General features: G+C 42.0%; 1 protein-coding gene across 6 annotated transcripts in view; it reads right to left on the bottom strand.

Annotated features, from left to right (window-relative positions):
* The window catches only part of SERGEF (secretion regulating guanine nucleotide exchange factor), a 217453-nt gene that overhangs the window by 121193 nt on the left and 68336 nt on the right, over positions 1 to 27924 (bottom strand). For 4 of the 6 annotated variants that reach the window (XR_005837067.1, XR_005837066.1, XM_040638873.1 and 1 more), the window contains one exon: positions 5211 to 5297. The exons of the other annotated variants lie outside the window; for them this stretch is intronic. Coding sequence is in view for 2 of the 4 variants with exons in the window: in XM_040638873.1 (XP_040494807.1) it covers positions 5211 to 5297 (87 nt within the window). In the remaining 2 variants the exon portion in view is untranslated. The remainder of the gene's footprint in view (positions 1 to 5210; positions 5298 to 27924) is intronic. 6 annotated transcript variants of the gene reach the window in all.

Below are 27924 nucleotides of genomic sequence, written 5' to 3' on the forward strand. Positions count from 1 at the left end.
CTAGACAGCCCTCTGCCCTCACCTGGTTCCGCTACTAGATCCTGAGCCCCTGGAAAGCAGGGGCCACATCTCTGCGAGTGGCACAGAATCCAGCATATACAGCAGAGGCTGGCCAGGGCTGGTGGGGTGAGAAGGACACGGTGCCAGAGGGCCCAATCCTGGGACATGTTCTTAGAAGTTCTGTCTTGAGGCCAAAAAAAAATTTCCTAGGATGGAAACACTCCAGGAAGCCTAGGCAATGACAAATGAGCTGAGCGCAGGCAACCTCCAGAGACCTTCACGCTCCCACGCACATTCCTCCCACACTGGGGCACTTCGTGTGGACGGGGTGGCCCAGGATGTAGGCAGAACCGACTCCAAGTCCATGTAAAGGAAGGTGCTGTGGCAGAACAGACAAGAGTGTGGAGCATGGGACAAAGGGTGATGGAGATATGGAGTCCTGATCACAGGAGAAAATAATTTGACACAGTGCTGGGTGCTGGGGATGGCAAAGTGGGTATACACACAGCCCCAGCAACCCCCCCCCCCAAAGTCCCCTGATCCTCCTCAGCACCGGATCGGCACCCTGGATTGGCACTCTGACTCACCTGCCTCACCTGCCAGACCACAAGCTCCTTGAGGGCACAGGTGACGTCCTAGTGAACATTATATCTACAGCGTCTACCATAGTGTCCAGCACAAGCCCCAGGTCTACCAAGTCCTAACTCTGTGGTCTTGCCAAGTCACATAAGCTCTCTCAGCCTCAATTTCTAGTCTGTAGAGTAGAGATAATGGTAATCTCCACACCCAAGGAGGAGGAAATGAGTGATGTAGTAAAGCCCTTACTTAGCCGCGGCCTGGTTTAGTACGTGACAATGGTTAGGTGGTAGCGGTATTACGGAGCAGATTGCAAGCAAACGCTAGATGAACTAGGGGTAAAAGAGAGGGATGCACATTCACACAAACTGCTACAAAAGTATGTGGCAACACAGCAGGAATATATTTGAATTACTCTAAGAGCCGAAAGGAGAGAGCGCGCCTACTTTTTGCCTGGCTGTATACAGAGAATTCCACAGAGGAGGTAGATACCATTTGACTTAAAATCTGAAGAACTAAACTCCAGTCCAAGGCACAGCATTTGCCACGGCACACAAGCAGGACAGAGTCTGGTGTGTTCAGGAACTGCAAGTCTGGGCGCAAGCAGGTCTGTACACAGGAGCAGCGGTAACACGGCCTGAAGAGATCAGGAAGAGCCAACAGTTCCCAGCATGCTCTGCCAAGGAGATGGCCTTCTCCTGCGACACCCCAGAGAGCCACTGCAGGGCTCTGAGCAGGGAGGGAAAGGCACAGGCACGCTGGTGGCTGTGTGGAAGGTGGGCAAAGGGGGCGAGCCGGGGGGAACACAGGGCAAAGAAGGGAGCTGATGTGGGCTGGGGTACGGGAGGGAATGGAGATGGGGGTGGGGAGGGGGAAATGAAGCAAGCCAGCTCAAGGAGTCGGGTAGAAACTGAGTCTCAGAGAAACTGCACCTGGCCCTTGGTGCTCCCCAAATCTCCTTCATATAAAGTATGGCTCTATGAGTTAGATAAATCCCCTTCTCTCTATATTGCCTGCCTCACAATTTGTGTACAACTGAGGAGCACAAATATGGAAAATTCCAGCCGAAAGCTGTGACTGGGGTGAGCAGGCCCAGAGGTCACAGTCACCACTGGACAAAACCACCTACAACAGGCCTGGGATCAGGGCCAGCATTTTCCCACTCACATGCAAACTTGGGGCCCAAATTTTAGCAACAAAACCTTTCAGGTGTACTTTTTTTTTTAAGCTATTTACAGGAACCCAAGGTCTTTCAAGTACTTAGAGAAATGGCTTATAACTAGTTTGTTGTTAAAGAAAAAACAATAGCCTCTTTGCCCTACATGCCTGGGTGCCAACAAAAAGATGCAATGACTCACCAAGTCTCTAGGGTCCCAGAAATCAGTCTGTCTGTCTGTATGTCACACACATTCACACACACACACACACACACACACACACACACACACAAACACACACACTCCCTCTGCCTGTGCCCTCCTCCTCCCTCCCCCCTCTTCCTCCTCCCTCTCTCTCTTCCTCCAGTCTTTCCCCCTTTCCCCCTCACTTCTCCCCCCTCCTCTCTCTCTATCTCATTCCACCCCCTCCTGCTTCCCCCCACTCTGTCTCTCTCTCTTTCTCCGCAATAGAAATCTACTACTGTCCTATGAAAGGAGCTGCATTCTAACGGTCTCCTGGAGAGGGGAGAAAGGGAGGGAGGGTTCAAGGCCATACATGACCATTCCTGCTAAACACAAAATGGTCGCCTTTGCTGCTTCCTTCCTTGGTTTCAATCTAATTAGACAGAGCTAATGAGTAGGCAGCAATGGTGCTTGGTTCAGCTGTTCCAGACCCAAGTGTTTCTTCCTTATTAAAAATAAAGACACCCAAGGGCTCAATTTGGTAAAAATGCACACAGAGAGGCACATTTCCTTTAAAAAAAATGTTTTGCATTAAAAAACGATATCTGTTTAATAAGTACCAAAAATCAAATATACAACAGCAAGATCCCTGGTAGCACCTGTGTGTGTTTTCAGACAGTGTCTTCAAGGAGAGAACATTAGAAAGAGACTCAGAAGACCTGAAGGCTAGTGTCAGCTCTGCCACTGAGCAGCGGTGTGACCACCCTGAGCCTTGGCTTCCTCAGTATCAGATGCATGAAACGCTCCACCTATCTCACAGAATGTATTTGGAAGTGTTTTGCAAACTATAAAGCGCTTTGTTAACACCTATTCAGTCAACAAATATTTACTGAGGGCCGACCAGGTGCCAGGCATGTGTTTACCCTTGTTACCATCACGAAGAACACTGCACCTCTTCAGCTCGGTCCCTGGGTATCACTTTCAAATGCAGCCTGGTCTCTGGGCTCAAGCCATGCACCCATTCACCCAGTATTTTCCCCATTGAAGCATTAGTCACTCGCCCCCATCAGCAGATACTTAATGACATCTCAGCCCTGAGAGACCCTGGGGCATGTTAGTACAAATGATGGTGGGAGCGGGGCCTCTTGCCACCTTGCTGCTCCAGGGGGCCTGATTCTGTGAAGCTTCCAGAACCTTACTCCCCATAACTACAGAATAAGATGATTCTTACAACCAGGGCTAAGGCAGGTGAACAGATGGGGAGCCTGCATGGCTATGTCCTTCTGGTATCAGAGTGCCTGGTGCCGTGTCCTCACCAGATGACCTTTACCTACAGGCTCAGCCCCAGTCCAGCCCTGACCAGTCAGTACTGTTCTCAGTTCAGAAAGGTTTAAAGTCTCTGAGGTTAGCAACTCAGAAGCAAATTCCATGTGCTGCCATTCCTGTTCTGACCTTGTTCCTTGGTTTTTCATCACTAAGCATCATACCTGATTCTGGGAACCAGGCCCTGCTTTGTGCCAGAGGTCCAGTAACTATGACCCTGAATTGTTTCCTCTGTCTGACTCCGCACCTAGTGACCAGTTCCACCGAGCCCAGAGTACTGCTTTACTATTACTCCACAAGATTGTCTTGATGCAGAATCTACCCAGGAACCTCTGGAGGCCAGAGGTCCCAGGAATGCATCTCCATATTTCCTAGTGTACAGCCCAGCCTCCGGCATGTGGCAGACACACTAAATATTTATGCAATGAGAAGTTTGCCCACTTGCCTAGATGACTGCGAACTATCTGCTCCTATGCCCCTCCCCACACACAGGACCTCCTTGATGGACAAAAGTACTGTTGCTTATTGCTATATCTCTGGCTGTTGTGCTGTTCCCAGCAGAGTCTCTGGGTCAAACCCAGTACGTCCCCTTCGTCGATGAGTGTATGCTAAGAGCAGAAGGGCTAAGCCTGTTCTGTACTCTGCTGCCTGGCTCAGCATCCCAGCCCCATCTTTTGTTCCTGGAGTCTAAGAGTTAGTTCCGTCTAAAGATTCATTTGAGGCCATCTGGCACCTTCTGGCACCAGCATGGAAGGGACTCAGCTCCATCCAACAAGCACTGCTGAACACCAAGCGTGGTATAAGGGAAGCTCTGTTTAAGACCCAGAGGTTGACACAGAAAATGTCTCCCTGAACCCTAAGAAAGAAGGGCCCCAGTCAGGCCTAGAGCACAGCACACCGAGTTCTGGCTCTGGGAGGTTGCTCTACAGTGGAGAATGCAAATAGGAAAACTGATTTCTGCCTCTTTACTTCTGTATTGCGACTTCCTTCCAGATCAGCAGAGGAAAAGCACATCTGGCACAAAGGGAGAAAGTGGGGACTAAGATTTAGTCCTGCTCTCTTCCACCAATTTGTTCTGTGACCCCCAGTGGATCCCTCTCCTTGCCTGGGTCTCTAATATTCTCCTTCATGCAGTCACAGGCTTTCATCTGGTGATCCATTTCTTTGGCCCCATCTATGCCTGACATGCAGCAATTTCCTTGCTACTCAAAATGTGTTCTCAGACCACAGCGTTGGCATCACCCAGGAGCTTGTTGGAAACACAGAGACCTACTGATTGGACCTACGGAATCAGAATCTGCATTTTAACAAGATCCCGAAGTGATTTTGCACACACACTGAAGGTTGAGAAACACTATTCTGCAGCTCCTCAGAAAGACCAGGCCAACCTAGAGAGTGACCTCTTCTGCAAGAAGCTGGAAGAAGAATGCGCTGGTCACAGGACTTCACTGAAGTGATTAGAAGCAGCTGGCCAGTAGCAAGGGCTGGGGAGAGATGCTGCAGGATCCTTTTAGACTCAGCTGTGATCCATAAAAGATCTCTCAAGTACTTAGAGTCTCTAAATTTGAAGTCTTTAGATAAAATGACTTTAAAAATACTAATTATGTGCGGAAGTCTAACCATGAACCAAGCATTAGTGAATCCAGAGCTCCTTCTGTCCTGGCACCCTGCCAGCCCGCACTGAACAGAGCTCTAAAATCAGCAAAGAGGTCACCTCTGAAACCACAGCACTTCTCCCTACCCCACCTGTCTCCTGACTGGTCCACACCTACCAGAACTTCGGTCTCAACTGGAATCCCATGGACAAGACCACACTCACAGGAACACTGCCCAGGGCCAAAGCAGCAGGGCAGCGGGGGAGGCGGGGGAAGGGCGACAACCTCTGGGGTCACACACCCACATAGTCAGTCCCATGGGACAGAAAGAGAGGGGGAGAAGCACGGACTGGAAGTTTATCAGAGATAAACATACCTTGCCCTTGCTTCCAACATCCAGGGAGAAGACCAGCTTCTGGCTTGGTGACCATCCAGCTGAGAAAGTCTCATTCAGCCAGTGAGGCTTTGAAGACAAGCAGAGAAAACATCCTAAGCCCTCGGTTCCAGTCCTGAGGCTATGCTAATGTGCTATGTGACCCTGGGAGGCAGCCTCCCTGCCTTGTCCCATTCCCGCAGGAGGAGAGGCACCACTTGCTCCGCTGAGAGGGCACTCTACTGCACGCTGCAGAATTATTTATCTGTGTTTGCACGGCCACATCGTCCACTATGCAAGCGCTCTGTCTCCATTGCCTGTCTCCCTAGCAATGAAGACGGCAGGAGGAAGGAAGAAGGGAGGAAGGACGGGAGGGAAATGGAGGCCAGACTTGGACCTGATGACTGCGCAGGTCACTAGCAGTTCAGAAAGGGGTCCCTTTCTTGAGGCACTCTCCATGTCACAGTGTCCATTTTACATCCTAAGCACACTGTGAAGAAATAACTTATAACCCTCAGAGCCCACCTCCAAAGCTCCTCACTGAGCCTGCCCAAAGCCCCTCTTCCCCCTTAGGATCGCAGGATCACACACAATAACTACATCCGGCATCTGGGAGGATTTCTGACCACCTGATCGCCCCAAACAACTCTGCCAGAAATCTCGAGTGGAGATGTGACTATCAAATTCTCTATAAGCACTGGATATAGCTATATTCAGCCTGCAAAAACCAATCTTCAAGACCTCTGAACCTTAGAACCCAGAGGAAAAAACAACACGCCTCCTCATTATCCTTCACAAACAGCCCTACTCTTACTGCAGTGGGGACACAGGCAGGATTACTCTGAGTACTTAACTGAATGGATGGTGGCCTGCCCCAGTCCTCACTTGGGGGGGGATGGTGGCTCATCTTTGCAAGTCATCACTGAGAGCTGACTCCTGGCGGACCTCTAAGATTCACCTCCTCTGCGACACCCTCTCTGACCATAGTGTCATACTAGCCCCCCGCAACACTCCCCACCTCATCTCCTATCACATGCTCTTATCTGTCTCAGCCATGCACTGTGAGATTTTTGAGGACAGTACTGTAAAACTAGTCTCTATACCTATGGCAGCCTGCACGTAGAAGTCATTCAACAAAGGTTTCATGAGTGAGTGAATGAATGAACCAAACAATGAAAACCAAACAAGGACCAAAGATTATTTACTGTTTCATCAGTGTCTGTCAAGACTGACGTTCAGACTCCTTGTGAGCCAGGCCTCCTCCTCCTCAGTCGGGAAGCTAGAACAGAAAGAGAAGACCTCAGAGGTCTGGGAGAGTTAACTCTGGAAAAACTGGGATTCAAATTGACCTGGAATTTTTTCTGGACCCATGTCTACTAACAAGTACACTGTTCTCACCCTCCTTCAGGCTCTGCAGTGTTCTGTGCTCCTCTTACCAGAATCGTTGGGTCAGAAATGTATTCTTTAGAAATGGGATACTGTTTATATTTTAGCTATTAAATGCAGTGTGAAAGTACCTAGCACATGGTCATTGTTTAAATTAGCATTTGTTAAACCCCAATCTATAGAATGCTATTTCTCTGAGTCAGGAATTAGGAATTTGCAAATAGTGGAGTTACAGAACGACTCTGGGCCACCCACTTTTGTGAATATAAAAGCATTTAAGTAAGGCAAGCTGACTTTGGTGGAATAGCCTCTATTTTTCATCTACTTATATAACTCTGCATTGTCAAAGAGCACCAATAACTGGTGCTGTCATCTCTCATGCCCCCAAGAAAAACCTCCTTTGGGGCTCTTTCTACATTTATTTTCAATTGCCAGATCCCCAGAGGAAAAAATCAAATCACTGACGCTATTTCAAACTTCATGCTCAAGGCAGCCACTAAGAGGATAATAGGGCAGCTCAGCTTTTGCTCTCTTTGAGGCAGGAAGACACCCCATGGCTGTGAAGGAAAGGCAGGACACGTGTGAGGACATTCAAAATAGAGCAAGGAAACCCAAAACAACAGAAAGATAAGAGAAGCTGGAGGAAAAAGCTGTTTGGAACCATGAATCATTCCAAGGTAACTTATGTGATTATGTAAGAAACAAAATGAGCTCTCAGCATTGCCGGTCATTTACTGTTTCATCCATTCATGCATTCGGTCAACAAACATCCGCTGGACACCCATCACATGCCAGGGAATGCGTGAGGCAGGTGGGTAGCACAAGGAGGATTTCTAGTAGCAGAACATCAGCCCACAACTGCTCACTATGTTCCTGCCACACTAGCCTTCCTTCAGGTCCAAGGTGCAAGGCCCTTTCATGCTTCGATGTCTTCAGCTTAAATTTCTCTTCCTCCAGGAGGTCTCACCTGATGCGCAACAAATATTACTCCATTACCCCCAACAACTCTTCTCTAGTGAAGAAATAATGGATAACAAGGCAAGGCTCCAACCCTAAAGAACTTAGCGGTTATCCAGGCAGAATCAGGCTCAGGGTAACAGGACAGGAACTGGGGCAGATCGGGACAGGAATAGCAGCCCAGATGACATCTTACTGACTCCCAGGCTCTGAACATGAACTTCTTCAGTCTCTCCAATGGAAGTAAAATGCTGGGCCCTAGACAGAGCCTGCAGGTGGAGATCAAATGGCTGCAGCTATGGGAGAAAATGGTAGGAACCGAGCCTGTTCCTCACGCCAGAAAATGGCCTTTGAAGCATTCAGACAGAAGCATAAATGACTCTCCTCCCCAACTATGCTGTCCTTAGGAAACTAAAGGGAACCCAAAGGTTTACAAGTGGGCCACAATCTCTGAGTAAGACCGTAAGACCAGCGAGGGGAAAGGCAGTACAGTGGAAAGGGAGGAGGGCTTGGCCTAGGCCCGGGAGGACAGGGCTCAAGTCCAAAGTCTGCCACCTATTAGATTCATGCTGTGGGGCAAGTCTTTCCCTTATCAAGGCTTCACTTCACCATTTGTAAATGGAAGGGGTTGGACTAGGATGATGTCTAAGTGCCCTCATAGCACTAAAGATCTGAGATTCTAGATGCATGCCAACCAGCCATAATCAGTGAGCAGGAGAACTCATTAATCGTGCCCACCTCTGATCTGACGTTCGGTTGCACTCTCAGTTACACAGTGGATAAAATGCTCAGAAGGAAGAGCTAATACAGTATTTCCTGAGCCTATTTAGTCTCCTGATTCAGCACTGCACCTGCTTCTTCCGCATTTGCAATTTACCAGATAATATCATCACAGCACTCCCTGAAACAGCTATCATTTGTCACTTGCTTGGATATTTAAGCCTGTCTTCTAATTTTTTTTAAGACAACTAGATCATTATAAAGACTAGTCATTAAAATTGCCAAATAAAATTTACTCAGAAAACAAGTGTCTCCTCTCTTTGTTTCCATTGTAATAGCAATACCTATAATGAATTGCTGACCTACACTGAGAAAAAAAAACCTATCAGAAGGAACATGGGGGTAAATATATATGTCTACTTTGTGAATAAATAATGCCACACAGAGCAATGTAGCCCATTCATTACCCAGAGCCTTTTTCTTATGGAAACAATACTATAAATGATACTTGATATCCCAGACTTGCTGCCTTGCAACTATACCCACCCTCACCCCCAAACATATCCCCAACATTCACTAAGTACCTTTTAATATATCCCAGCCTTCTTTTCAGGGCTGGAGAAACTGATAAAATGCACTTTCTGTCCCTAAACAAAGTGTAAGGCTACGGGTCAAGTGGTCCCAGCTGTGGAAGAAAAAGTGGCAGACTGGAACCCAGTTCACAGGCCAGGGAATGGCCGGTGCAAGCACTGAGGCCAAAGAGTAGATTGCAAAGCATCGCCCAATACCCGTACCATAAGGGTCACATAATCCCGGGGCAGCAGTTTTCAAAGTGTGGCCCCAGACCATCAGCATAAACACCACCCGGGAACTTGATAGAACTTAAATTCTCAGCTCCACCCCAGACCCCCTGAATCGGAAACTCTCAGCCCTCTGTTTTAACAAGTCCACCAGGGGATTCTGAAGCAGGTTTAAGTTTGAGAACCACAACCTTAGAGCATCCAAACTGCTGCATATGTGCAGTAAAAATGGCAGAGAACTAAGTTGCCCATTAAACTGACAGAAAAACAAGAACATTGGGTAAGAAATTGGTTTTTAAAAATATTTTAGATGGTATTTGGGAAAAGCAGATTTACTAGAGAAGGAAGAAAGAGACAGAAGTGCTGGTCTTGATCCAGAAAGGACTGTCTGTGCATATTCAGAAGCCTCTGAGGCAAGGGCCCCAGGCCTTTTCCTGTGCGGTACTTCATTTCCGAATATAGGCCTGTTCAGTCCCTTCAGCTGACAGCCCATCATTTCAAATGGCGTTCCCACACATTCACCACCAGGGCTCTCAGACCTAGCAACCACCATTAAGGTCACTTGGTTTTGAACTCATAAATAGGAGAATGGAAAGTAAACAAACAAGGAGCAATAAATGTTGTAAGGTCGCTAAATTTAAAAACGTAGGGACAATTAAAAGAGGGAGAAAGAAATATGTGAGTATATATGAGAAAGAGATTGCTCAAAGTAGGATTTGCTGAGCTCTGAAAACAAAAGAGAGAAGACAGTTGGATCATTCCAAGGAAAGAAGAAGAAATGAAGGAATACTGAGTCATTTCTCGGCCTCTGCCACCAGGTGGCGAAACTAACCCAGAACAGCTTAGTTGCTGTCCAAAAGCTTTTGTTTTGATTTGTCTTTTCCTGTTTACTTATTGCTTTAGGGTGGAGATGGTGGTGGAGAGCAACTTCCAGCTGGGTGGTTGGAGGCAGAGAGAGCATATTGTGCAGTGGATTGTTTTTACGCATGTTAATTCAGTCAGTGACCTTAATTAGGAGTATTGTTATATTTTAACATGTTGAAACAACCATGTAATAAAAAGTACCCATGATGACAAAGGCTATGCTGAGTTACACATTAATATTCTACTGCAACTAAACTTTAAGACAACGCATTTGATTTTAAAATATCTGTTTTCCTGGAATGAAACTCAATGTCAAGTTTGGTTTAATTTTATGGTCCAAATGCAATTTTTCCTCTAGCAGACCACAAAATGTTAAATACCGCGGAACACAATAATGATGAAAAGGCAGCTTTACTGTAACGGCAAATTTCCTGTAGAGATGACCTGAGGTTCTACAGATCAGAAAGGAAAAGACACTCGTGGTTAATCATAAACCCATCTAAAGATAGTTCATTTCTAATATCTTTCATTTTAAACAATGTAAACAACTCTCTGGGCTTGGAAGATTGTAAATTTAATAATGTTGTTTCAATTCACTACTAGCTCCCATTGACTTTCTCTCATTTTAATCTTTATTGATTGATTAATGTCATATTGAAACATCCAAATGACAAACTGAAGGAGAAAAAATGATAAGCCTTGAGTTGGACCTCTATTGGAAAGAGCACTAATCTGAGAATCAAGAGACCTGGGTTCTAGTATTTGCTCAACCCTACCAGCTATCAACCCTGGGGAAGTCACTCCAGCTCTCCAGGCTTCAGCTTCCTCATATATAAAATGACACAATAATCTTTGCCATAATTCACTAAATTGTTGTGATTAACAGATGAAAAAATAAGGAGTTGTTACTATGAGACAGTACTGAGATTCCCATAAATTCAAATCAAACAAGCAAACAAAACTTCTACTGAAAAACAAACTACTTTAAAAAGCTTTTAAAATTAGACAAAAACACACTACTTTAAGGATCACAAATATCAAGGTGGGCAGGTAGAAACAGTGAAAAATTGTTCTCAGTGTGGCTGTATCCTCAAATTTTGGATCATCAAAATAAGCGTCTTTGGAAAAATCGAGTTTGAATAATTCCAAATGATGCTAGAGTTACCATAGCAACAAATGGGACCATTAGGTTGGGGCAATCAATAAAAGCCATCAACAAGTGGCTCTCCCTTACTTATGAAAAAAACCACAAGAAAGTTTCTACTAAAGGTGGTACCTCTATGCTTATAACTTCTTTGAAATATACAGTTGCAAAATGCTCATGAAATTAACAAAATTCAAGTGACTTTCAGAAAAAATTGAATAATAAAAAAGACTAAGAAAAATACCTTTTTTAAGTGTTGAGATCCTTGAATGAAAGGTATTTGTCTGGATACATATATCACTGCTCTTTATCCAGGGAGGAATACCAATCAAATGAGTCTATAGACAATCTACTCTGAATGTTTCTTTAGCTGCTATATTAATAAAAGGTAATATAATACATGGTAAATATGTACTCGACAAAACAAGAGCTTTCGATCTCTCCTGATTATTAGTGGATACTCAAATTCAAACAAGCCAAACCATCCTTCAAACAATTCAGATCACAGAGCTAGACAAATATTAGCTTAGCTTGCTTCCCAGCTGGTAGGCCAGACAGAGTTCAATCTAGTTACAAATTCAGGGGAAAAGAAATGGCCTATGTCATTTAATTCACTGTCCTATTGAACCCACATATCTGACAGCTCTTCTCCAAGTAAGATCCAGGGCTTAAAAATTAGTTCTACTATTAACTACAATGGTCCACTTCAATGTAATGGGACTAATGGTGGGGCCATGACTGGGAATCTTAATGTAAAAACTTTACAAAGACCCTTAATCCTCTGGCAATTACAAAACAAACAGATCTCTAGGCCTCAGGCTACATGATATTTGAAGCCCTGTAAGATAAAGGAACTAAAGACCAATATGTATTAAGTAACCTCAATCACATGAGTTTCTAATAAAAACACATAACTACAAAATTTTATCCTGGTTTTATTCTTGTATAATAATAAAGGAAATTATTTGTACAAAGAAAACTCCATCTACAAGTCCACCATCTAACACTTTTTCCCATTATTCAACATTCTCTTTCAAATCCACATCTGAGCACAAACAAAATTTTACTCAGAGATATGACCCAGTTCCCATTTCTCACTTAATCTAGAGAAAGGGTTTTCAAACTGTCCTGTGTTCCCTGGATGCCCCCCAGGGGCTACCATGAAGAGCAGACCTACCAGCATGCAGCCAAGTGGTAAGGCTTTATTCTCCCTTCCCCCACCTTCCTTTCCCTGTTCCCAATTCAATCAGAACAGTTCCATTTCTGTTTTACATTTTCAGATTCTACATAAAATTTTATTGGAAAATAAAACAAAAAAATAGTTCTATTACTACTAAGCATTTTAAAACTAAGAATGCACAGAACTATGAAATTTTTGAGCTAGGAAGAAACTAAAGAGAGCCAATGCTCTATTATTATCTATTTTACAGGTAATAAAAGAAGACCCAAAGAGAAGACAGACTTGCCCAAGCTCATACAGCAGTTAGGAACTGGAATTAGATCTCAGGTCTCCATCCCCAACTCAAAGATCCTATTCCTAATTCAGGAACTGTTCATTCACTTCTTCAATAAATATTTATCAAATGCTACTATGAGCCAAGCACTGATTTAAGTGCTGGGAAATTAAAAGGGACAAAAAATCCTGCCCTCATGGCACTTATAATTTAGTAGAGAAACACAGATAATAAATATAAAAAATGAGTATATAGCATATTACAAGGCAATTAAGAAGAAAGATTGGGGCACCAGGAGAGAAAGAGCTGACGTTACAACTGGGGAATTTCCTCAAAGACCACTGTCATTAGTTCTTTATGTACCTAATAAAAATATGTAAGAAGATCCTGAACTCACCTTCTCTCACAGACACAATGAATCTATAGCTATATATGGAACAATGTTCTCTGAAGAAAACCTAAAACCTGGCAGAGGTACCTCCTCACATTGAGCAAAGGAGAAGGAAACCACATCAAAGGAGGTAGGAAAAGCTGAGACACAATGAATAAAACCTAGGAGTACAGGGACTTACCATCAGGAGGGAACTCAAAACCCAGAGCAAAGGGTCTGTAACCCCAACTTTTAAGACTGGCAACTGAGAGGCAAGCCCCCAAAACATCTGGCTTTGATGACCAGCAGGGCTGTAGTGAATGGAGGATGGTCTAATAAAGGGCCTGCACACAGACTGACCTGATCCAGGGCCCAGTGTGGAAGCAGCACTTTGAAAAGTGTCCAGACTTTATGTGAATGACAGTCATTCCCTAATCTTCAAGTGCTGGACTGAGGGACAGGTGCCTGCTGGGATACTCTCCAGGGACAAAAGCTGGAGAGCACCATCTTCCTGCTCTCTTTCTGCCTTCATAAAGCAACCAAACGCCATCTGGGTTTTTTCCTCCTTTTTTTCCCTTTCCTGTAGGTGCCATCTTTATGCTCCAGCTGGCAGGTGCCATCTTCCATGGTCTCCCTCTGCCTTGCTGAAGCCAGCAGGTGCCATCTTTTTTTCTCCTTTGTAGTTCCCTTTTTTCCTTCTTTTTTCTCTTTTCTTTTCCTCCCCCCACCCTTTTTTCACCAAGTGCCATCTTTGCACTCCCCCTCCACCTCCCTCCAGCCAGTGGGCATGATCTTCACACTCTCCCTCTGACACACTCCAGAGCACCAGTATTTCCCAGAAGGGAGCTTCTACATATCTGGTACCCTGCTTTTTATGTCCAGGAACCCAGTTTTTGTATCTATGACCTGGGGAACATCCCCTTGATCACCTGGCTCTGAAGGTGAGGGGTTTGCGTTTCTGGGTCCCACAGGACTGTAACAATCAGAGAAACAGTTCTTGGCAGGCTACCAATCCTAGGGCACTGCACAGACAGCACACCAAAACACACCCTGAGTCTTTCTGAGAAAGAGGTCTATTTCCTTGTCCAGGAGCTTTGGCCTGAAGGGCAGGCCTCTGGTTTGGCACACCTACAGGGGCCTACAGAGGGACTATTAGGGAACAGAGCCTGGTGTTCAATCTCTGTGCTCTCCCCCTGCATCCCTCCAGCTCACCAGTATCTTATAGAAAGGAGCCTATCCCCTTCTCTGGGGCCCTGATTTTTGTGGCTGCTGCCAGAGGACACCTCTAGATTGCCTGGCTCTGGTAGCTAGTGGGGCTTTTGCTCATGGGTCCCACAGGACTATAACCAATGGAGAAACAGTTCTTAAACAGCTACTACCATGGAGCAGAGCAAGAAGCAACAGACCCAGGAGCTCTATCTTTCTGGAAAGAGGCCTATTAGCTTATCATCATAACTGCAGCCTGAAGGGCAGGTTTCTAATTAAACACACATCTAAGCACTGACTGCAAACCTTTCCTGAGACCTCAAAGGACAGGCATTATCTTTGTGCTCTCCCTCTGCCATGCTCCAGAGCACCAGCATCTCTTGGAGGGAAGCGCTTATACATGTCTGATACCCCAGTTTTTATATCTGGTGCCCTAGTTTTCGTGGCTCCCACCCCGGAGATACCTCTTGATGGCCTTGCTCTGGTCACTAGGAATATTTGTGTTCCTGGGTCCCATGGGACTGTAACAATCAGACAGATGGTTCTTGGCAGGGTACCATCCCAGGGCACTGCAACCACCAACCTTTCTGTAAAAGAGGCCTACTTGCTAGTCCTGCCAGTTCAACCGTAGGAGTAGGCTTCAGGTTTGGCACATATTGAGAGGCCTTAGAGGTGTAATCAGGGAACATAGGCCAGGAGATGCCATCTTTATGCTGTCTTTCTGCCTCACTACAGTCACTTGTATCTCCCAGAAAGGAGCCCTGATTTTGTAACTGCTGCCTAGGGGACACCTCCAGATTGACTGACCATTGGGGCCAGCAGGATATACACCTGCAGTCCCACAGCACTGTATGTATTTGCATTATTTGAAAGCTGTTGCCTGAGGTTCTGGCTTCCAATAAGCTTGAAACTAGGTGCTGGCTGAGATCATCCCCTTTAGGACACCAACTGGTCTCGGCACACTCTCAACTACTAGGAGCTATTAAAAATAAAAGAGGCTGCTTGGACAATCGCAAAGATTTCAGAGACAACTAAGACTTAGGGCAGGGTTGAACAATGAGGTTCATCTCCTACATAAGGCCAACCTTTTAAGGCTGGAAGAAGTGGCTGTTTCATCTAATGGACAGAAACCAATACAGAAAGTCAAGCAAAATGAGGGAACAAAAGAATATGTTCCAAATGAAGAAAAAAAATAGATTAAATATCAGAAAAAAACCCTTAATGAAACAGAAATAAGTATTTTATCTGATAAAGTGTCCAAAATAATGGTCATAAAGATGCTCACCAAACTTGGGAGAAGAATGGATAAGCAGTGAGAGCTTCAACAAAGAGAAAAAATATAAGAAAGTTTCAAATAGAAGTCAAAGAACTGAAGAATACAATAATTGAACTGAAGAATACACTAGATGGATTCAACATCAAAATATATGAAAGAGAGGAAAGAATAAGTGAACTTGAAGACCAGGCAGAGAAACTCACCCAATCAGAGCAGCAAAAAGAAAAAAGAAAGAAAAAAAGTACAGATAGCTTTAGGGGTTTATGGAATGCCACCAAGCTGACTAAGATTGGAATCATAGGAGTCTCAGAAGGAGAAGAAAGAAAGAGGCAGAAAACTTATTTGAAGAAACAGTGGCTGAAAACTTCCCTATCTGGGAAAAGATATATACATCCAGATTCAGGAAGCCGAGAGTGCTTCAAAAAAGATAAACCCAAGGAGACTCACAATAAGACATTATGATTAAAATGTCAAAAGTTAAAGACAAGGATAGAATCTTAAAAACAGCATGAGAATAACAACCTGTTATGTATAAGGGAACCCTCAGAAGAAAATTAGCAGATTTTCTAGCAGAAACTTTGCAGGCCAAAAGAGAGGGATGCAATATATTTGAAATTCCAGAAGAAAAAATTTTTCCAACCAAGAATATTCTACCCAACAAAATTATCATTTGGAATTGAAGGAGATAAAGAGTTTTCTAAACAAGCATAGCTAAAGGAGTTCTTCACCACTAAACCAGCCTTACAAAAAATGCTAAAGGGATATCTTTAAACTGAAAATAAAGGGTACTAATTAGTAAGAAGAAAACATATGAAAGTATAAATCTCACTGGTAAAGGTAAATATATATTAAAATATGGTGAATAAATCACCTATAAAGCTATATGAAGGTTAACAAACAAAAGTAGTAAAAATTGGGCGCCTGGGTGGCTTAGTCAGTTAAGCATCTGCCTTCAGCTCAGGTCATGATCCCAGGGTCCTGGGATCAAGTCCCACATTGGGTTCCTTGCTCAGTGGGGAGCCTGCTTCTCCCTCTCCCTCTGCCTGCCGCTCCCCCTGCTTGTGTGCTCCCTCTCTCTCTCTCTGTCAAATAAATAAATATTTTTTTAAAAGTAGTAAAAATAACTAACTACAATAATTAGGTAGGTATACACAAGATAAAAAGATGTACAATGTGACATCAAAAACATGAAACATGGGCACAGGGGACAGTAAAAATGTAAAGCGTTAGAAGGCATTCAAACTTAAGTTGTTATCAACTTAAAACAGACTCTTATAAACCTAAGTTATTATATGTAAGCCTCATAGTAACCACCAAGCAAAAATGTACAGTAGTTATACAAAAGATAATGAGAAAGAAATCTAGACATTCCTCTAAAGAAAGTTACCAAACCACAAAGGAATGGAGTAAAAGAAGAAAGGATCTAAGGAACTACAAAACAGCCAAAATACAATTAACAAAATGGCACTAGGTACATACTTATCAATAATTACTTTAAATGTAAACAGCCTAAATTCTCCAATCAAAAGACACAGAGTTGCTGAATAGATGAAACAAACAAACAAAAAACAAGATCCAACTACATGCTGCCTGCAAGAGTCACTTCAGATATAAGAAAGATACATATACATACAAAGACTGAAAGATATATATACATACAAAGACTGAAAGACAGTCCATGCAAATGAAAACCAAAAGAAAGCTGGGGTAGCTATACTTATATTAGACAAAATAGACTTCAACAAAGATTGTAACAAGACACAAAGGAGGGTATTACATATTGATAAAGGGGTCAATCTAACAAAAATAACATTTTAAAATATTTGTGGATGCAACATAGGAGCACCTAAATACATAAAGCAAATATTAACAGATCTAAGGGGAAAACAGAAATACACCAAAAGTAGGGGACTTTTAATACCCTATTTACATCAATAGATACATCATGCAGACATAAAATTAATAAAGAAACATCAGCTTTAATCAACATATTAGACCAGATGGACTTACGAGATATAAACAGAACATTCATCCAGAAGCAACAAAACACACATCTTCTCAAGTGCACATGTTTCTCCAAAACAGATCATATACTAGGCCACAAAACAACTTAGCAAATTTAAGAATCTTGAAATCACATCAAGCATCTTTTTCAATCAAAATGATATGAAACTAGAAATCAATTACAAGAAGAAATCCGGAAAATTCACAAATATGTACAGACTAAGCAACATGCTACTGAAAAACCAAAGGGTCAATAAAGAAATCAAAGGAAAAATCATAAAACACCTTGAGACAAATGAAAATACAACATACCAAAACTTATTGGATGCAGCAAAAGCAGTTCTAAGAGGGAAGGTCATAATGATAAATGCCTACCTAAAGAAGCAAGAAAAATCTCAAATAAACAACCTAGCTTTATACCACAAGGAGCTAGAAAAAGAACAAATGAAGCCCAAAGTTAGTAGAAGGAATGAAATAACAAAGATTAGAGCAGAAATCAATGACATAGAGACTAAAAAGATAATAGAAAAGATCAATAAAACCAAGAGCTGGTTCTTTGAAAATATAAACAAAATTGACAAAACTTGAGCTAAACTCTCCAAGAAAACAAGGGCTCAAGTAAATAAAATCAGAAAGGAAAGAGGAGATGGTACAACTGATATTAAAGATATACAAAAGATCAGAAGACACTACTATGAACAATTACATACCAACAAATTGACAACCTAGAAGAAATGGATAAATTCCTAGAAACATATAACCCTTCCAAGACTGAATCATGAAGAAATAGAAAATCTAAAGTAACAAATTACTAGTAAGGAGATGAAATCAGTAATTTTAAAACTCCCTACATAAAAAAGTATGGGATTAGACAGCTTCACTAGCAAATTCTGCCAAACATTCAAAGACAAATTAATACCAATCCTTCTTAAGCACTTCCAAAAAGTAAAAGAGGAAGGAACACTTCCAAACTCATTTTACGAGGCCAGCATTACCTTCACACAAAAACCAGTCAAGGATACCACAAAAGAAGAAAATACAGGCCATTATCCCTGATGAACATAGATGCAAAAATCCTCAACAAAACATTAACAAACTGACTTCAACAATATATTAAAAAGACCACACACCATGATCAAGTGGGATTTATTCCAGGGATGTAAGGATGGTTCAACATCTGAAAATCAATTGACATGATATGCCACATTGACAAAATGAAAAGTAAAAATCATATAATCATTTCAATAGATGCAAAAAAAAAAGCTTTTGACAAAATTCAACATCCATTTATGATGTTGGATACAGAGGGAACATATCTCAACATAATAAAAGTCATATTCTGGGGCGCCTGGGCGGCACAGCGGTTAAGCGTCTGCGTTCGGCTCAGGGCGTGATCCCGGCGTTATGGGATCGAGCCCCACATCGGGCTCCTCCGCTACGAGCCTGCTTCTTCCTCTCCCACTCCCCCTGCTTGTGTTCCCTCTCTCACTGGCTGTCTCTATCTCTGTCAAATAAATAAATAAAATCTTTTAAAAAAATAAAAAAATAAAATAAAATAAAAGTCATATTCTGACAAGCCCACAACTAAAATCATATGTAATGAAAAACTAAAACCTTTTCCTAGAAGATCAGGAACAAGACAAGGATGACCTTTCTCATTACTTTTATTCAACATTATCTTCGACATCCTAGCTAGAGCAATTAGGCAAGGATAAGAAATAAAATGCATCCAAATTGGTAAGGAAGAAGTAAAACTGTAACTATTTGCAGATGACATGATACTATATATAGAAAATCCTAAAGATTCCACCAAAAAATCGTTAGAGCTAATAAATGGATGCTGTAAAGTTGCAGGATACAAAATCAATATATAGAAATCTGTTGCATTTCTATATACTAATAATGAACTATCATAAAGAGACATTAAGAAAACAATTCCATTTACAACTGCATCAAAAAGAATAAAATACCTAGGAATAAATTTGAGAAAAGAGGTGCCCACTAAAAACTATAAAATACTGGTGAAAGAAATTGATGAAGATACAAATGAATGGAAAGATATTCTATGCTCATGGATTGGATTAATAATATTGTTAAAATGTCTGTGCTACCCAAAGCAATCTACAGATTCAATGCAATTCTTATCAAAATTCCAAAGACATTTTTCACAGAAATCGAACAAACAATTCTAAAATTTATATGGAACCACAAAAGACCCCAAATAGCCAAAGCAATCTTTTTTTTTTTAAAGACTTTATTTATTTGAGGGAGAGACAGAGAGAGTATGAACAGGGGGAGAGGCAAAGGTAAAATGACAAGCAGACTTCCCACGGAGTGCAGAGAGCAACATGAGGCTCTATCCCAGGACCCTGAGATCATGACCTGAGCCGAAGTCAGATGCTTAACCAACTGAGCCACCCAGGCACCCCCCAAATAGCCAAAGCAATCTTAAGAAAGAACAAGGCTGGAGGTATCACACTCCCTGACTTTAAACTACATTACAAAGCTATAGTAATTAAGACAATATGGTATTGGCATAAAAACAGACAGATCAATGGAACATGATAGACAGCCCAGAAACAAACCTATACATATGTGGTCAATTAATTTCTGAGAAAGAAATCAAGAATATACAATGAGGAAAGGACAGTCTCTTCAATAAATGATGTTTGAAAACTGCAGCCACATGCAAAAGAATGAAACTGGACCATTATCTTACACCACACACAAAACTTAACTCAAAATGGATTAAAGACTTGCATATAAGACCTGAAAACATAAAACTCCTAGAAGAAAACATAAGCAGTAAGCTCCTTGATGTCAACCTTGGTGATGTTTTGGGGTTTTTTTGGTTTTGTTTTGTTTTTCTTTTTTATTTGACTCCAAAAGCAAAAGCAACAAAAGCAAAAATTAAAAAGTGGATTGACAACAAAGTGAAAAGCTTCAGCACAGCAAAGGAAATCATCAACAAAATAAAAAGTCAACCTACCAAATGGGAGAAAATATTTGCAAACCATATATTTGATAAAGGGTTAATATCCAAAATATATTAAAACCATACAATTTAATAATCAAACAAACCATCCAATTTAAAAGTTGGCAGAGGGGGAGCCTGGCTGGCTCAGTTGGTTAAAGTGTCTGACTCTTGGTTTCAGCTCAGGTTATGATCTCATGGGTCATGACATCAAGCCCCATGGGGGGAGCTGGCTCTCAGTAGGGAGCTGCTTGGGATTCTCTCCTTCAGTCGTGTGTACTCGCTCTTGACAATTAATGAATCTTTTAAAAAAATAAAAGTTGGCAGACCATCTGAATAGACATGTTTCTAAAGAAGGCATACAAATGGCCAACCAGTACATGAAAAGATGCTCAGCATCACTAACCATAAGAGAAATGCAAATCAAACCCGCAATGAGCTATCACCTCACACCAGTCAGAATGGCTAGTATCAAAAAGTCAAGAAATAACAAGTATTGGTGAGAATGTGGAGAAAAGGGAGCCCTTGTGCACTGTTGATGGAAATGCAAACTGGAGAAGCTAGTATGGAAAACAGTATGGCAGTTCCTCAAAAAAATAAAAATAGAATTATCCTCTGATCTGATAATTCCACTTCTGGGTATCTATCTGAAGTAAATAAACACACTAACTCAAAAAGATAAATCTGTCCCCATGTTCATTGCAGCATTATTTACAATAGTCAAGATATGGAAACAACCTAAGTGTCCATCAATGGATGAATAAAGATGTGATATAAACACACACACACACACACACACACACACACACACACACTGTATACAAATATATGTGCATATTATACATACATAAGCACAATGGAATATTATTCAGACATGAAAAAGAAAGAAATCTTGCCATTTTCAACAATATAGATGGACCTTGAGAGCATTACGCTAGGTGAAATAAGTAAGACAAAGGCAAATACTGTATGATCTCACTTATATGTTTAAAAAAACAAACAAAACAAAACAAAACAAGCTTATAGCTACAGAGATCAGACTGGTGGTCACCAGAGGCAGGGAGTGGGGGTGGGCAAAACCAGTGAAGGGAATCAAAAGGTACAAACTTCCAGTTATAAAATAAATAAGTCACAGGGATGTAACGTACAGCATGGTGACTATAGTTAATAATACTATATTGCATATTTGAAAGTTGCTAAGAGAGTAAATCTTAAAAGTTCTCATCACAAGAAAAAGAATTCTGTAACCATGTATGGTGACAGATGTTAACTAGACTTACTATAGTGATCATTTCACAACACACACAAATTCAAATCATTATGTTGTACACCTGAAACTAATATAATGCATGTCAATTACAACTCAATTTTTAAAAAGTGTTAAACAGTACCCTAGAAGCACACATGAGCAAGATATTCATTGTTGTACGTGGCTCTAGAAGTCCACAAATGTGACAAAAAAAAAAAAAAAAGAGAGAGAGAGAGAGAGAGAAGTGAAGAGACCTGGCTGCCAGGCTTATTCTGCAATGTGACACTGGATAGGATAATTAAGTTCTCTGAGCCTCAGTTTCCTTATCTGTAAAATAAGGGGGCCAGGGTAAATATTCTCCGAAATTCCATGCCATCATTCAAATATCAACACCCTCTAATGTGCCAAAAGCATTATATAATATCTTAGTAGTCATATCAGCATTATTATTCCAATCCAAAGTAACCCTAATAATAACATTACATTTATAGTTCTTCACAGTTGTCAATGTGTTTTCACATGCATTTCTCATCTGACAAGTAACAGGACAGCATTTTTTTCCAAGTTATAATAAAGAAGAATGGCCCCTTAGTCAATGCAAGGTAATAGGAAGCCTCCTGACCTCCAGAGCCTACATTCTGGTCCTGGTGTGGCTGTGGCCAAGGAAACCAACAAGACCCCTCACACAAGACAGACCCCCAGATTTAGGGATGCCATTTAATAGGGTTGAGGATGACAAGAGCATTTCATATTTTTTTAAGATTTTATTTATTTATTTGAGAGAGAGAGAGAGAGAGCACAAGTAGGAGGAGGGACAGAGGGAGAAGCAGGCTCCCCATGGAGCAGGGAGCCCGACGCAGGGCTCAATCCCAGGACCCCAGGATCATGACCTGAGCCAAAGGCAGATGCTTAACGAACTGAGTCACCCAGGTGCCCCCAACAAGAGCATTTTAAAGATTCCATCTATCTATCTATCTATCTATCTATCTAGTGCCCCCAACAAGAGCATTTTAAAGATTCCATCTATCTATCTATCTATCTATCTATCTATCTATCTATCTATCTATTTATCTACCTACCTACCTACCTACCTATCTGTAGGCTCCACACTCAGCATGGAGCCCAACATGGGGCTTGAACTCACGACCCTGAGATCAAGACCTGAGCTGAGATCAAGAGTCAGACGCTTAACTGACTGAGCCACCCAAGTGCCCCTAAAGATTTTTTTTTTAAGATTTTATTTATTTATTTGACAGAGAGAGACAGAGAGCACAAGTAGGCAGAGTGGCAGGCAGAGGGAGAGGGAGAAGCAGGCTCCCCACTAAGCAGAGAGTCCGATGCAGGACTCGATCCCAGGACCTGAGCCGAAGGCAGGTCACAACCGAATGAGCCACCCAGGTGCTCCGCCCCTAAAGATTTTTATTTTTATTTTTATTTTTTTATTTAGTAATCTCTACACCCAACATGGGGCTCGAAATCATAACCCCAATATCAAGAGTCACACGTTCCTCCAACTTAGCCAGCCAGGTACCCCAAAAATCCCTTCTCCATTTGAGGGGTATAGGCAATTTTCAAATGAGACACTTCAGACACTTAGGCGTCTGTCACTATAGCTCAGCATAGGGATTAAGGACTAAAATGCAAACTTTAATAATTCTTGCCATACTGAATATGTGTCAAGAGCTATTAAAAAGTCTATATCCCTTGATCCAGGAATCTTATTTCTAGAAATCCTTCCTGAGAAAATAATCAGAGATGTGACCAAAAATTCAGGTACAGCTATACCTCGTTTTCTCATGCTTCTCTTTATTGCATTTTGCAGATACTGCATGTTTTACAAATTGAAGGTTTGTGGCAATCCTGCTTTGAGCCAATCTATTAACGCAACCCTTCCAACAGCATTTGCTCACTTTGTGTCTCTGTGTCACATTTTGGTAATTCTCACAACATTTCAAACTTTTTCATTATTATTATATTTGTTATGATGATCTGTGATCAGCCATCTTTAATGTTACTATTGTAATTGTTTGGGGATGCTACAAACTGCACCTATATAATAAAGTGAACTTAATAAATGTGTATTCTGACTGTTTCATGAACCAGCTGTTCCCCCATCTCTCTTCCTCTCCTTGGGTCTCCCTATTCCTTGAGACACAAAAATATTGAAATGAGGCCAATGAAGAACCCTAAAACGGCCTCTAACTGTTCCAGTGAAAGGAAGAGTCACATACCTCTCACTTTAAATCAGAAACTAGAAATGATTAAGCTTAGTGAGGAAGGCATGTCGAAAGCCGAGATGGGCTGAAAGCTAAGCCTCCTGCGCCAGTTAGCCAAGTTGTGAATGCAGAGGAAAAGTTCTTGAAGGAAATTCTGAGTGCTACTCCAGTGAACACAAACTGTAAGAAAGTGAAATGGCCTTACTGCAGATAGGGAGAAAGTTTTAGTGGTCTGGACAGAAAATTAAACCCAAGGCCCCAAGGCAACACTCCCTTAAGCCAAAGGCTAATCCAGAGCAAGGTCCTAACTCTCTTCAATTCTATGAAGGCTGAGAGAGGTGAAGAAGCTGCCGAAGAAGTCTGAAAGCAGCAGAGGCTGGTTCATGAGGTTTGAGGAAGGAAGCCATCTCCGTAACATCAAAGTGCAAGCGAGTGCTGATGTAGAAGCCACGGCAAGTTATCCAGAAGATCGAGCTAGGATAACCCTAATGGAGCTGCTGCACTCAACAACAGATCTTCAGTGTAGGTGAAACAGGCTTCTATTGGGAGAAGATGTCATCTAGGACTTTCATAGTTAGAGAGAAGTCAAGGCCAGGCTTCAAAGCTTTAAAAGGACAGGCTGACTCTCTTGTTCGGGGAAAATACAGCTGGCGACTTTCAGTTGAAGCCAATGCTCATTTACCATCCCCCAAATCCTGTGACCTTTAAGAATTATGCTAAATCTACTCTGCCTATGCTTTGTAAATAGAACAACAAAGCTTACATGACAGCACATCTGTTTACAAACTGGTTTACTGAATATCGCAAGCCCACTCTTGAGACCTACTGCTCACAAAAAAAAAAAAAAAAAAAAAAAAAGATTCCTTTGAAAACGTTACTCCTCATTGACAATGCACCTGGTCACCCAAGAGCTCCGATGGAGATGAATGCTGTTTTCATGCCTGCTGACAACATCCATTCTGCAGCCCATGGATCAAGGAGTAATTTTGACTTTCAAGTCTTATCGCTTGAGAAATATAATTCCTAACGCTAGAGCTGCCATAGGCAGTGATTCCTCCAATGAATCTGGGTAAAGTATATTGAAAACCTACTGGAAAGGATTCACCATTCTACATGCCATTAAGAACATTTGTGATTCATGGGAAGAAGTCAAAATATCAACATGAACAGGAGATGGGAAGGAGTTGATTCCAACCCCCATGGATTTTGAGGGGTTCAAGATTTCAGTGGAGGAAGTAACAGCAGGGTGGCGGAAAAAGCAAGGGAACTAGAATTAGAAGTGGAGCCTGAAGATAGGACTCAATGGCTGCCATCTCATAATAAAACCTGAATAGATGAGGAGTTTTTCTCAGGGATGAGAGAAGAAAGTGGTTTCTTGAGATGGAATCTAGTCTTGGTGAAGATGCTGTGAAGATCGCTGAAATGACAACAAAGGATTTAGAATGTTACATAAACTTAGTTGACAAAACAGCAGCAGGGCTGGAGAGGAGTGACTCCAATTTTGAAAGAAGTTCTACTATGGGTGAAATGCTATCACACAGCATCACATGCCACAGAGAAATCGTTTGTAAAGGGAAGAGCCAATCAATGCGGCAAACTTCGTTGTTCTTGTATCTTAACAAATCGCCACAGCCTCCCTAACCTCCAGCAGCCACCACCCTGATCAGTCAGCAGCCGCCAACATTGAGGCAAGACCCTCCAGCAAAAACATTAGAACTCACTGAAAGCTCAGATGATGGTTAGCACTTTTTAGCAAAAAAGTGTTTTTTAATTAAGATACATACATCAGGTTTTTTTAGACATAATGCTATTGCACACTTAACAGACTACAGTGTAGTGTAAGCATGACTTTTATATGCAGTGGGAAACCAAAAATTCATTTGACTCACTTTATTGGTCTGGAACCAAAACTTCAATATCTCTGAGGTCATTATGTTGATCATGGCACAATTTTTAGGAGCAAAAATTTGGACCTAAATTTCCATAAATAAGCACATGAACTGTGCCACATCCAAATAATGGAATATTACTTTTTAATGTTAAGTAATTATTCTAAAGAATATTTAATAGCATAGAGGAACTGTTCCCAATATAACTGCAGGTGGAAAATCTGGATATAAAGCAAACATAAAATACACATATCTTGCTTTTTTAAAAAAAATACGTGTTATACACAAGTAATGAATCATGGAACTTTATATCAAAAACTAGGGATGTACTGTATGGTGACTAACATAATATAATAAAAAAATATTATTATTTTACAAAATACGTGTAGAAGACGGAAAATGCCTTAGAATGTCATAAGTGGTTTTCTCTAGGTTGTAAAACTATGGATGATTTTGATGTTCTCTAATTCTACAATGAGCATGCACCGTTTTTATAACCAGAAATTTAAAATTTAAAAATCTTTGTCCTACCTACCTCCCAGAGTAGTGATAAAAACAAATATGAAGGATGAGCTTTCTAACAGTAAGGGTGACCCTAAAATGGAATCTGTGGGGCGAGGACTCATTGTGCGACCACATGACCCCTGATCAGGTCAGGCTTTAGCAACCTGGGATTCTAGAGCCCTCTGTGAAATCCTTCCATTCACAAAATGTGTCCTGCATTGTTAGCAGGGCAGGGCTGGGCTGGGCTGGTCCCACCCTTTCTGCCTAGTGCCCTAATGCTCAGGGATAAAGCAAGCAATCAGTGGCCAAGAAAGACCCTGTAGAAGACCAACCCTAGCAGCCAATGGCAACTGTGCCCTTACCAGCTAACTCCCCAAGCGGTAAAGGCCGTTCTGGTCAGCAAACACGTTGCTGGGACCTCTACTACTGGCTCCAGGATATAGTGCTCATGATAACGTCCCTGGGGATCCAGTCCCAAGGCTTCACTCTGCAACTATAGTCCCAGGCATGCCATGGGAGAGGAAAGACCAAGTGAGTGTATCAAATACAACCCTCAGATATTTTTTGTTTGGCCCACCAAGCATTTTAAAAGACAATATACCTGAGTAGGGGTTTGGCTTGGTCACAATACAGTATAAGCAGTTTAACTTATACCCACACCCCTACAAAGCACCAAAGCGTAGGGAAAACCTGGACTCAAAGGACAGTGATTTATTCAAAGCCATGCAGCAAGTTATTGACAAACTGGGTCTAGAACCTGGGTCTCCTGACTTCCAGTTCAATGTGTTACATTACAGAATCGCTGGCTCTCCAGAGACTCTAGACCCCTTATATCAGGGGGTATCCCCGACAATGCCACCTCTTCTAGGTCTCTTTGCTGAGGATCACAGGAGATTTTAGTTATTATTTTAGGTTGTCATTGACCAAAACATGGGGGAAGAAGAAGTTCATATTTGACTCAGAAATAATTGACAGTGGACAAGCAGGAAAAGACAGGATGTGCTAGTAATGAGGGGTTGAGGAGACAGAAGAGCCCCTGCGTCTTTAGGCCAGGTGACAGCGAACCACGTAAAAGAAAGTGCACACAGCACACTCATAATAAGTAGCTGCTTGAGCAAAGCTTCAATCATCCATACTGCTCATAAGAGAAGACAGGAAGGAGTGCTCAGAGAATTAGAGGAAGCTAAATTGATGAAACGAAGGAGTTAGGGAAAGGTAGTAATCCACTTCTGCCTTGATTTCTTGGTCCTCCCTGGCTTGGCTGTAGCCTTGCTCTCATCACCGTGAAATGTGTGGGACAGCGCAAAATGTGATAAACTCTGAAAGAGCAAATATTACATTCCGGACTTCCTGCTAAGACGGTGACTCTGTTACCTGGGGAAAGGGCAGGAGGAGCTTGATGATGTGCTGTATTTTCCCTACCTTTCCTTATTTTTCCTAGTGTCAGAAAACAAATGATAAAAGAGTGGACGATGGGGTGGGGGTGGGAGGAATAGAGGGGTGAAGCAAGAGAGAGAGAAAGGAAGATTAGGGTAGAGGAAAAAAGAAAGAGTAGAAAAGCAGATAAACAAGTTAGATGACAAGGCAGGAAACAGAAGAGTTTTTCTTTCTAACTTAAAAAGGAAGATGGACTTTATTATTCTGATTTCTATCCACCCACCGACCTGTCTCCGCCTCCCTCCCCAGCCTGTGGGCTTCCAAGGT

Source organism: Ursus maritimus, unplaced genomic scaffold (assembly GCF_017311325.1).
Source record: "Ursus maritimus isolate PB19 unplaced genomic scaffold, ASM1731132v1 scaffold_23, whole genome shotgun sequence".
In the NCBI taxonomy this organism is placed as follows: Eukaryota; Metazoa; Chordata; class Mammalia; order Carnivora; family Ursidae; genus Ursus; species Ursus maritimus.